Source organism: Bradysia coprophila, unplaced genomic scaffold (assembly GCF_014529535.1).
Source record: "Bradysia coprophila strain Holo2 unplaced genomic scaffold, BU_Bcop_v1 contig_687, whole genome shotgun sequence".
NCBI classification, from domain to species: Eukaryota; Metazoa; Arthropoda; class Insecta; order Diptera; family Sciaridae; genus Bradysia; species Bradysia coprophila.
Genome location: NW_023503927.1, coordinates 359,115 through 371,670, shown reverse-complemented (window position 1 = coordinate 371,670; position 12,556 = coordinate 359,115). Strand labels below are relative to the sequence as shown.

General features: G+C 37.2%; 1 protein-coding gene and 1 long non-coding RNA gene across 2 annotated transcripts; one reads left to right on the top strand and one right to left on the bottom strand.

Annotated features, from left to right (window-relative positions):
• The first annotated feature begins 98 nt into the window (after positions 1–98).
• LOC119083524 lies at positions 99–1,245 on the top strand. Its single transcript, XR_005088884.1, has 4 exons — positions 99–251; positions 497–583; positions 637–813; positions 876–1,245. It is a non-coding gene; the product is annotated as an uncharacterized LOC119083524 (long non-coding RNA).
• Positions 1,246–8,249: 7,004 nt separating this feature from the next.
• Positions 8,250–10,799, bottom strand: LOC119083499 (Golgi pH regulator). The gene is made up of 8 exons (XM_037193218.1): positions 10,625–10,799; positions 10,378–10,544; positions 9,748–9,851; positions 9,561–9,685; positions 9,401–9,501; positions 9,161–9,339; positions 8,738–9,105; positions 8,250–8,679 (listed from the first exon to the last, which is right to left on the bottom strand). The coding sequence occupies exons 1-8, from the start codon at positions 10,664–10,666 to the stop codon at positions 8,407–8,409; spliced, it is 1,359 nt and encodes a 452-aa protein (XP_037049113.1). The 5' UTR covers positions 10,667–10,799; the 3' UTR covers positions 8,250–8,406.
• Positions 10,800–12,556: the final 1,757 nt, after the last annotated feature.

Genomic DNA, 12,556 nt, shown 5'->3' with positions numbered 1-12,556 from the left:
AATTAGTTCCAGCCTTCCTTAAATGAATAGTGAAACGCCTCTGTTTCCCTTAATTGCACACCTACAGGCATGTAGAAGATATTGCATCTTTTATCATAAAAAAGTAGAACGAAAATGGGTCGTACGTACATACTCGACCCATAATAATCGATCATCAGTGTTCGATTGTCACGTTGCCAACTAGCATCATATTGAAACGAGTTGTACCATCCGAGTTTTATAGAACGCGAAGATTTTTATTTCATTGACAAGTAAGTTAATCAATTTTGAATAAAGTCAAGTGAGAACGATTATGAAAAATGACGAAGCGACAAGTCGCCAGGCCCATCACTTAATTCCAAATAATCGCTTTGATGATAAACTTAACTCAGAGTTGCTAATTTCGTTAACCTCGTGCAATTTGTCTTTTCAAAGCCGTATCAACCAATCGACTTGTCGATATTACAAAATGTTTTTGCCATTGTTCTGGTCCCAATAAAACTTCAATTGATTTTAGCGTTCACACACCGCATCAATATGACGAACTACCTCAATTCTCGATGGTACAGAAGTGCGAAGATTATTGGAACGTCACAAAAGGCAGGTATTTGTTTCTTTCGTGTGCAGTTAAAATAATTCGTCAACAAAACCTTTCAGGACGTCACGTTCTGCATGTTGTTTTATTTATTTTGCTTCGTTGTACTGACTGCATTTGACATTATAAAAACAAGCGACGATGATAAATGGTTCCGGCGTCTTATTATACCAACTTTTGTCGTGCTTTTAAGTTTCCGTATATGGGCAGCTAAGCAACTGATCAAAGCTACTGAATCGGTAAAATTGATAAAATATTCAGTTACACGACATTCACAAATTAACAATCATAAATCTTGAAGGAACCCACAGCTAGTGCTGCCTACAAGTGCTGTAAATACTGGCAAATCGTCAGCATTGCCTTTGTCTCCATAACATCAATGGTTCCCATACTCGGCTCATATTTCCGTTACGACCCTATGGTCTCTATGATCTCTATGTCAACAGTAATGTCATGTGGTGCTGTCATATTTGTTGCGTTCGGTGAAGGTATGTGCTACATTAGAGTGAATAATTTCATGCAGGATCTTCAATCAGCAGTACTATTAGAATTATTACCCTCCTTCTAAATTGTACGCGCTATTAATGAAAAGTGTATTTGAAGCTTTGTGGATGGACGAATAAATTGTTTGAATTTCATTCCCTCTGTGTATGAGATTCTCACGATTCTCATGAGGACAGTTTGTTTCAATGAACTCAAACGAACTGGTGAAACCTACAGCTCTGAACAGAACGATCTATATCAAGGGTTTCTATAGAAACACGTCGGTCACTCTAGTAACCTTTCAGATAGAATCGTTCTGGCATTTATTTCTGATGTGCTGGTATTAGCATTCCAAGAATATAGAAATTTTGACTCGTACAACAGGAAGCATGTTCAAAAAAATTGAAGTAAAAGATTTGAAATCCAATCTCTTGAAAATTCTTATACCTCGATCAAATGAAGGAAAAGATCCGACAACATCAATTGTAAGTTATGTCACTTTCGTACTTCTTAGTGTCATTTCGTCTGTGATGCTACACTTCAAAACCCGAGTCTAAATTTCTGTTGATTTGACAGCCCTTTCACTTAAAATTTACGTTTATCAATGAAAGAACAAAAGGTGTTCAACTACAGTGGTACATGTCCGGAGAATGCCGCGTCAACCCTAATTCTGCTGTATCCGGAGACTGCCGCCTCCACCCTAATTCTGCTGTAGTCATCGAAGGGGGACAAGAATGCTTCAAAGAAAGGAATTAAATCAAAATCGAATGGACGTAATCAAATAGATAGAAATCAACTGGCGAATCGTCTAAAAATTAAAATCGTTTCATGATAACTCAACTGGACTTGTCCTGCTCCTAATTTGAAAAGTTCGCAGCGTCTTTAGTGAGGTAAGTTCAAATTTTGTCCTATTCATGTCGAGTCGACCTATGTGGCCAAGCATAGGAAATGTTCATCGTGACGTCTTCGTGGACAACCGTCTTCCCTATCCTAGAACTACATAACTATAGATAGATAATTCAGACGATTTTTCTGGTTCTGAATTCCGATGATGATTAGGTAACAGAACAGGACGGTTCATAAGAAAAAGAGTAAAAATTGCCTAATGTCTAGAATGTGGGACCGGCAGAACTTGACATCATTGTCGATGAGTGACTCCTTAATTAGTAGAGGAACAATAAAAAGTAAATTGTAATTTTCAATAGGAAACCGTCGATAACGTCACTAGAGTGGAACTTTCTAAAATCCTTGAACAAAAGATGAAGGAGATGGAAAGTAGTGATGAAATGTCTTTGCAAGAAACACTGGAACCAATATCCCAAATTATAGCTAAACTGAACTCAATTAATGTTTGTAATTGGTTACCATTCTACAGTTTTAATTGTTCCACATCGTTCTACATATTGTCAACAAAAGAAGCGTAAAGATTGTCGTTTTATTCATAATGCGTACGTGTGGAATTGAAAAAACGTAAAGACAAACGCTACTTCTATGTGGTGGAATGCGTGTGGAACAAATAAAACGAAAGAAACAAACGAAACCCACCAAAATTACATTCTTATGATGAAATCAGTTGACATGTCTTTTATTGATCTAAAAAAAACCTACAAAATCCGTATTAGGACACACATGACTTTCCCATGCCATATCTTCGGCTCCTGAACATAAATCTTGGCTGGACGGCTGAAATCAGAAGTACTTGAATGTAGCTTTCTCATTTATGAAAAATAGATGAGAAATGGAGAAGGAAAATGGCGTCAAAATTGATGCATTTTACTCCCACTTTTTTGGGGGAAATCATGTCTGAATTTATCAAGAAGAAAGACCCAAGCAGTTTTGCACGTGGCCGATAATAGAATTATGTGCGGTCGCCGGGGGTCAGAAGATGATTTTTATATGGAAAGAAATTTTAAAAACGAAAATCGCCCGAGTCTTCTAACCGCCCGAGTCAGAACAAAAGCTGGATCCGCCCCTGAATTATATCTGTATGTTATTTCCGCCAGTAATCGAATTTTAATTTAAGACGAATCAACAGAACGCTAAATTGCGTTCTCGTAGCAGGTTATACCACCACAAACATTTATTATTTTTACTCAAAGCCAACACATTTTGACAAAACACGATGGTCCCACTTTCTCCAGAGAGGACGCGGGTACGAAATTATCACCGAAAATATAGCATTTTTCGAACAAATTTAGGCTACAAATTATAGCGTTCTGTTGATTCGACTTAAATAGGCCTTACCTTATGAGTGGGTCAGGTCCCTTGACTGACTGACTGGTATTTTCTCAATAGATTTTTGTAATTGTTACAAAAATATCATAGATTCATCTTGATCAAAGTAGCTCTTTGTCTTGTTTTGTCATATTTTTTTTAATTGAAAATCAAATTTCAGAATAAACAAAGGGAACTTATATCCAAGGTTCTGAACCTTGCTTATTTCTACATTTTCAAACAAAAGATGCTTCGATATTACCATGTCTGCTGAAAGACGCTGTAATGAGGACGTATTTCTTGCTAAACTCTTGAATAATTTTAAACTTTTGTGGATTATTACTTGAATAAATCACGGATTATTACGCCAGTATTTCCAGTAACGAACTTAGCCCGAGTAATTTCAGTACACGTTTTTGGAAAACTGTCGAAAATTACTCCGTATGATAAGTAGACTATATAGTCAGATGATCTGGCTACCCTCACGAATTTCATTCTTAATCGAAAAATATTTTTTTTTTTAATCTGTTGAGGATTACTCAAGTTATCGTGCTATCAATCGACGAGACAAAAATTCTTTTGGGAATATCTCTAAGATCAATCGTTCGTTATAGTCCACCCTCAAAATTAACCTCAGGAATTTAATTCCCCTTCGAATAAAAAAAACATAGCTAACGCCGACCCGTACGAAACACCTATTCGTATCAAAAGCCTTTAATGTGAAACTCTTCATTTCTCTTACTTCATTTTCTTCTCTGCTGAAAAACTATTCTTCCTTTAAAATCACTTACATTATCCACTCTTTGCCGGAGGCAATATAGACAGCCCCGTACGAAGTCAACTTTCATAAATTCCTATTTAAACAGCTATATACCGCTATATTTACCTATATTTCACTATAAATAAACATTTCACAGATGAATATGCTATTATATAGCTCTATATGCCTGTATATAGCTCAATATAGCTGTATATAGTTATATATAGATGTCTCCATAAATGGAATGCCTGAAGCACCCCACACACATAACCAATTCCATCTATGTTAACAGAAACTCTCTTAAGTACCATTTTTCCAGAGATATTTCAATTTTACTAAAATCCAATATGGCCACCGGCAGCCATTTTGTTAGGAGACCGGAAATTTTACCGACGCTTTACATTCGTTAATACCTTTCAAACAAAAAAAAAATTCATGAAATTCGGTCAAAATTTTCTCGAGATATTGACAAAATACTCCACGTTCACTGTACGGCCGAGTAGCCAGATAAGAGCTCACTCCAAGAGACCTAGCTCACGCTCCGGAGAACAAATTTTCATAAACTTTTTTTTCCCTGATTGGTACGGTCAGTACCTATCTAATACTGCTTGCCGCCCTGTGTCTGTTTCACACCAAGGGCTCTAACTCACGAGTCGGTCATCCGATTTCCATAAACTTTTTTGTTGTCGATCGGTATAGATTGTGGAAATTGTTATCGTCACTACCGCAAAAATCAGTGATGGCACTGCCTTCGAGTCGGTCTTTTGAGATACGAAATTTAAAAATCCAAATCATTTGTTAGGAAATTAAATTTTCGATCACATTGTCCGTGAAAATATTGTTCGGTGAATTGACAGAAGTGACCGACTTGCCGACAGCGTCAATCATTGAGAGTCCTGTGAAATAGTGGTCATATCCATAATCTATTGTAAATACCTTTTATTTGACGTATCACTTACAAGTGTAACGTTTAATCAGGCACTAATTTTAGTTAGTACACTAGAGAGGAGTTAGTACACTAGAAGTGAAAGGCTATATGGCCCAAAGTGTATTTTGCATATAACTCGAGTAAATTTCATCCAATTTTCCTAATTTTTGTTTTATTTGTAAGGTAATCGAACACCGAACTTTACATTTGAAAGGAACGTTGTACAGGGCTTCGTAATTGGGCTATGCCCAATTTCTAAGATGTACACGTTTCATAATAATTTTACTTTAACTACGTTTACGGGCCCAATAGGCTTACGGTCAATATAGGGTGACAGACACACTAGGGTTACGTAACACAATAGATATACGGGTTTATACGGTTCATACGGGGCTCAGTCGCAGCAAATGCTACGACTGTTCTGATGGCTCGTTTCTTATTTATATGAACTTATTTTGATAAGTTTGTCCAACATTTTAGTCTGTGGTTCTCCGTATCTTGATATATCAAGATTTTCGGCTATCAAGTTATAGCTCGTTCTATAGCTTTGGTTGTAATGTGTATATAAATGTCATGTGATATCAGGGGGTGGTCAAAACACTTTTGTTTAATTGCAACAGATGAAATACATGAAAATCAATTTTTTTTAAGTGTTCCTCCGAACCGATTGGTTGGATCTGCCAAGGTTCTGAAAGAACAGGTTAAGACACTTCTGAGTTGATGACGAGGGCGGTGACACACAAATTTTAATAGATGCTTTTTATTATATAGACTCATTACCGATTGTTTGAAATGTCAACTTTATAAAAACTTCTTTTCTTCTTCAAGTTGACATTTCAAACAATCTGTAATGAGTCTGTTCAATAAAAAGCATATATTTGTCGAAATGTGTGTGTCACCGCCTTCGTGGGTGTCTTAACCTGTTCTTTCAGAACCTTAGGATCTGCACCCGTCGGTTATGGAGTAGAAATATCCTTCATACGCTTTACGGTGACATAATGTAAAAAAGGACTATTTTAAAATAGGATGTGGTTCCGATTTACTCTCTTATTCCAGTGGTAAAGGTCAACTTTTTTTCAAGGTTTTGAGGTCAGCTACCATTACCAATGGTCGTCCCATCAAAACAATAATGCTGTAGTGGCACAGCTCTATTTGAAAGTTGACCGCGCTTTAACTGATGGTTGCTCAAGTAATTGCTAAAAAAGTGTTTTGACCTCGGTTTTGACCATCCCCTGACATCACATGACATTTAGAAAAATTACACCCCAAGTGGATATATCATATAAAATATACCTGTTTGCTTGAATTGAACGACGAATCGAAAGAGCTATAACTCAATAATATCGGAGTGAACTTGCTTTGTAATTTTGCAGTGAATTTACTTGTAACAAATTAATCTTACGGAAGCGAAAAATGTTGATAAATCAATATCCACCATACCATAGCCGAAAATGTTGGTATACCAAGAAATTTTTTGTGGGGTCTCCCATATCAATATTTTTTTGATATGATATATCAAGATTTTAAAAAAAGTTGAGATAGAAATCTTGTACTAACTTCAGGGACATAAATTCGTTCGACCCGGGTAACGAACAAAAAATTTAAAAAGTAATTCATATGGAACACCTTACTTTATGACCACTTAATTTGCTAAATGAAGATTATTTTTTTCAAAGAATGTTTGCTAATCTTATTTTTTAGACTTATTAATATATTTTTCTGGTTTTAATGCTAAATTGAACTTACAAAATATAATTTAAGAAAATTTGAAAAATTTAAGAAAATTTGAAAAAATTGAGAAAATTTGAAAAAGTTGAGAAAATTTGAGAAAATTGAGAAAATTTGGGAAAATTGAAAAAATTTGAAAAAATTGAAAAAATTAGGAAAACATTTTCTCAAAATTAGTGCCTGCGTTTAATTGTCCGGAAATATCGTCGAAAAACACTTAGGCACTTATTGGGCCCCAGCTCCGGAGAGGTCGATCCGAAATCACCCATCTTCGAACTTAGCCTGTCTTTTGATAATACCAAACGGGGAAAAAAAGAATTTTAGAAATCGGATGCGTTTTACTCAAGTTATCGTGCAGACAGACAGACGGACAGACAGACATTTTTTTTTCACTGATTTGGCATCTCTAGACAACCACAATAGGTTTCCCCTTACTCAGGGATTCCAATTCGACGTGTTACAAACGTATGCGTAAACCTATAAGTCCCCAGTACTTCGTACGGGTCTAAAAAGTTTTTGAAAATCCGTTAAGAATTACTCGGGTTATCGTGTTATCAAGCGCCAACTCAAAAATTCTTTTAAGAATATCTCTAAGATCACCCGTCTGTTATATTTCGAACTTAACTTCAGAAATTTAATTCTTCGTCGAATAAAATTTTTTTTGGAAATCTGTCGAAAACTACTCGAGCTATCGTGGCATCAAGCGACGAGACAAAAATTCTTTTGGGAATATCTTTAAGATCATCGGTCCTTCATAGCCCATCTTCGAACTTGATCTGAGGAATTTAATTCCTCGTCGATAAAAAAAGTTTTTGGAAATCCATTTAGAATTACTCAAGTTATCGTGGCACCAAGGAATGAACAAAGTGTGACAAACATTTTATGTATTTAAGGTTTTTGGTCAGACATTCTATGTATTTTCAATCATAGTAGTGGACATTGTGTGACAAACATTTTAGAGTGTTTATCATTCGTAAGACCCATGACTTTCAGTCAAGGGAATAATTTTTTTAAATCTAAAATCGTGTGATGATCTCGATTCCCTTCCCGTTATATACACACCTGTTACCATCTAATCAATTTAATTCCTGTTCTATTCGCAGTCATTTCGATATTTTTACAATTTTCTAGTTTTTCAATCAATTCTCGATCTCGATTGAAAGGAGGGAATTTCCGTTTTTTTGATAATTTCCATATTTCCCGAATTCTGGACATTTTCTCTATTTCTGGTCATTTTAACGATTCTGGTCATTTTCCCGATTTACGGTCATTTTCCCGATTTCCGGTCATTTCCCGATTTCCGGTCTCATTTCCCGATTACCAAGTATAGCCATTATTTGAACAACCGCACTCATGCACAACAAAGTACAAACTAAAGCTTTTTCTTAGATTCATCTTAGAACGTTTCTAGATCATCTTACGGACTCTTTTAATTCCCAACTGTCTTTCAATGATTTGTGTAGAGGAGCAGATTCCCGAGCACATATTACACTTACTGCCCCACTGTGGCATGATGAAATTCATTTTTCTTCGTTCAAGTCGCCATCGAAATTCCACTCCAGCAATGTTTATCAATAATTTATTTACATTAAGGTCATAACGAGAGATACAAAATGGAACGAATAACAAAATACTCACTTTGTGTCGGGATCAACAAACTGTAAACTTATACGGTCGTATTAGTGTGGGGAATTGCATCAACGAAATGTATTTGGTCGCTTAATTGTCCATGGCGTCTGAATGGGGTGGCTTGTGAAGCAGATACAGTACGACGATTGTGGTAATCGCACTGACCAGAAAAATTACGTCGAACCAACGATGATAGAAATTGAAATGTAGCCCGCCCAGTACTTCAGTGATGATGACACGATACTCTGACGGCATGTTCATTCGCATCAGCAGCACCGACGAACAGAAATACATTCCCATAATCTGAGCGAGAACCAGGACGATGATGTTGGACGATTTACTGGACGAAATTTTGTAGAAAAACTGTTGGAAGGTGGGAGAGAATTAGCGATTTTGTCGTTCAAGTTACGCTACGCGGTACCTTAGTCAACGTTAGCAATAAGCCTCGAATCGATGTAACGACAATACATCCGACCAATATGAACGAAACGTGTTGACTCCAAAACGCCACGTCCATTTCGAATCCACACCAGTGGACGGCGATCTCCAGACCTCGGGTCACCATATCCTTCTTTCCCACCCGATCGAATACGATGTTTATCGTCGATATGAAAATCTTCCACATGCAGTACACGCTGAAAAAATGTCCCAGCACATTGAAGTATTTCCCCTGCAATGTGGTCGCCCAGCGTTGGCGCTCTTGCATATTTCGCAGTGAATGAACTTCGAGGAACAATTGACGCGACAGTTCCTCCAGTGCGGAAATTTCTAATCTCAGTTGACCGATGTCTGAAGGGGAACAGGTAAATGAGATGGATGAGCAATGACACAACTGTGAACCTACTCTCGGATCCCGGTGGCCGCTGAGTCACACTGCTTATCATGCCCCACAATCCACTGGACGTGTTCGCTGGTTTATTTCGTCGCTTGTCAATTGCGATTCGTTTTTTCTTTGTCAAAATCATATCCATCGTAAGCATTAGTCGCCGTTCCAACAGAATTACGTCACTTTGGCTCACCGGCCTAAATCGGATCAGTTTTTAGCCAAGGGAACACAAGGCAAACGAAAAAAGGTCAATTTTACCGAATGAAGTACGTCATGCTTGTGTACGGATAATTTACTGCACCGAAGCCGGATAACAAAGCCATCACCGTGACTCCGATAACTCCGATTCGGGAAACAGCCTGAAATTGTAGATGCGTTAGTCGATCGCTACGGCCAAAATAGAAGCAACCAGCGAAACCTGTTCAATTGTAAAAATTCCTTGCGACACACTCAACAGTGGGAATCCGTCGCCGATTCGCCAAAAACCGTATAAAAACACGAACCATGTGAGTACCGACAGTGTTTTGATCCAACGAGAAGGCACTGGAAAAACGGCGTTGCCGTTAGATCGAAAAGTGGTGAGAGGAACATTGTGGATGACTTACCAATTCTAATATTGCTGATACTCGAGTAGGCAATGTAGAACGGTATCAACGCAATCACCATGAACAGTAGCGCAGTTAGACCCAGTCTCCAATGAAAGTATCGACTGTAATCAGATAGAGGCGCTGTGTTATTTGATATGACTATTCGTTCGCTTAGGTGTTTGATACAAACAGGTTAACTTTGGAGCAATAAAAAATGAATTGGACTTCTAGGGATCTTTTGGGATTGACGCCCGAACCACAGCAAGTTAAAAATAGAAAGTCAACGAATTGATCCAAAGAGTTAGAAAAGATTTCCTTGGTCACAGCACTGCTCCTAGCATGAACACTGAATTGACAGCTGCTGTCAAATTTAGAGGCTTTAGTGATAAAAGGTACCGATTAGGATTATTCATGTTTTGAGTCGTACCAGGACGACAACTCATTTGTCTTTACAAAACGAACACTGTTATTTCATCAGTCTCCGAATATTTTCTATGTTCATGCTAGAAGTAGTGCTGCGCCTTGATGATTTGTGTTCTTACTTCTACATTATTGATACAATCAACAGTTAAACCAACCGTCAAATCACGAGTCGATGTTTTGTCTACGTCTCGAAATCTCAAAATAATTACGCAAAAAATGCCTTACCTGCTAGAGTCGAGCAATCCAACAATTTCGAAAATGATCAATTCGAACATTGTCAACGACAATGCAAATGTGATCGAAAAAATAAGCTGCACCGAGACGTGGCGAACTTCATAGTTGCGGAAAAGTTGCTTGACAAAAAATATCCAACCACCGGCAAAAAAACAAATCTAAAAATACACACGAAACGGCAAATGGTTAACATACAAATGGGACGGGAACGGGACCAACGGTGAATTGAGTGATTTACCTGAGACACGAATATGATAATTGTGTCGCCGAGGAATCCCATTATTTAGGTGCTTTGATTTTTGTGGTTCTGAAATTGGATTGTCTTCTCACATTTTCCTCAATTTGAAAACTTGAATTTTATCGCTGCACGGAAATTATTTGTTTTGGTTTGTTGAAATGTCAACGTCGCTTTCTTCTTCTTTTTACATTTTCATAGTTTTTACGATGTGCTTTGCTGTAGCTCATATGGTCTATAGTAATAATAACAAACTGATCAACATGTTACATGAATGAAATTGTAGAGGAACCATTTTATGCTGTAACGGCTACAGCCTCCCAATTTACGTTCACATAGTTATTCAAAACAATTGGCAACAGAATCACCGAATGTATGAAAATAAAACTTTTTTGACTTTCTTTTGGTGCTTGACGCACTTTCTCATTACAAAGCTATTTGAACCAAAGCTGTATAGTTTGGAGAGGTCAGGTCACGCAGTTCGTCATTTTATTAGATAAGCAATAAGTCAAGAATATAAAGAGGGATTATATTGAAAAACAGCTTACCGAAATCGAGGAAGGTCAATAGAAGCCAAAACCACATTCAAAAAAATTCTTCGAAGCTTGTGTGGCTGGTGAAAGGTGATCAAAAACCGAAAATTATCACTTTTCTTACAAAAATTTCTCCAGTTACACGAGCCGTAAAAGGTCGTGTGGGATGTCATTAGAAAGGTAATGAACTGCACATATTTCACTGTGGATGGATTTTAAAACCAATAAGTCTCCATTCGGCTCAATAGTACGTGTGATTACCTTTCTAATGACACCCCACACGACCTTGTACGGCTAGTGTAACTGGAGAAATTTCTGTAAGAAAAGTGCTAATTTTCGTTTTTGGATCACATCCCACTAGCCACACAAGTTTCGAAGAATTTTTTTGAAAGATGTTTTGGTTTCTAGGGCGTAGTCCTGTCTAGGTGGAAAGTAAAAATTCCACTAGAAAATGCGTTCGATTTCGGTATTCTGTTTTTCAAAAGAATCCCTGAAAATGTATATGTCATCTGTCAAAATTTTCGACTCGAGTGGCAATAGTTATTTGTCAACCAAGGAGAGAAAATACACGGAAAACTCATATATGCACCCCAGACGAAGAAATCGGGAACAGCTTCACGATTATAGAACATTAGTTGTGTGCTGCATATTGATCTGAGGATCATACAATGCCCGCCTAATGAATATTGTTGTTGTGTGCTGGATATTATTTTTCAGCGTGCAGGTCTTAGCTGTATGCCTGTTTTATAATATAAAATGACGCCATTTTTTTCAATTCAATAAACAACCTAATTTATCGTTTAATAGAAGAAATTGATTTAATTAACTTTACCAATTTTATTTGCGTTAGCAAAAAAAAAACAAAAAAACTTTTTCAATTTTTTTTTTATTTTCAATTTTATTATTATTATTTGTTACAGTCGAAGAAATTTAGTTTTCGGGTTTTCCAAAGGTATTAATCTTATTTAACCCACACTTTATCCCACAACAATGGAATCCACAAATTTAAATTTAGTTAACTCAGCGGTCGCAATGACGGCGCTGCAGTCACGATTTCAAAATGTGATATAGGGTGGATAAACTAAATTTTGGTTTTGGTTACATTTTCTCTTGGTTTTTAATTATTACATCAGGCTTCTAAATTAAGAGTACCTTTATGCAATATAAACCGTTTGAGTTTGAAACGAGCCGTCAGAACAGTCGGAGCGTTTGCTGCGACTGAGCCCCGTACAAACCCGTACATCTATTGCGTACGTGACCCTAGTTCGTCCGTCGCCCTACTCTTACCGTAAACCTACTGCGCCCGTAAACGTCGGTAAAGTAAAATTCTTATGAAATGTGTACGTCTTAAAAATTGCGCATAGCGCAATTACGAAGCCCCGTACGACGTTCCTTTTAAATG

What these genes read in the sequence shown, in the direction of transcription:
- LOC119083499 (XM_037193218.1), bottom strand. Translation starts at nt 10,666, where the DNA reads ATGGGATTCCTCGGCGACACAATTATCATATTCGTGTCTCAG. An exon ending in AGCATGACGTACTTCATTCG is followed by an intron (nt 9,340 to 9,400) that starts GTAAAATTGACC and finishes GATCCGATTTAG; the next exon opens with GCCGGTGAGCCAAAGTGACG. An exon ending in TATTGCTAACGTTGACTAAG is followed by an intron (nt 8,680 to 8,737) that starts GTACCGCGTAGC and finishes ACCTTCCAACAG; the next exon opens with TTTTTCTACAAAATTTCGTC.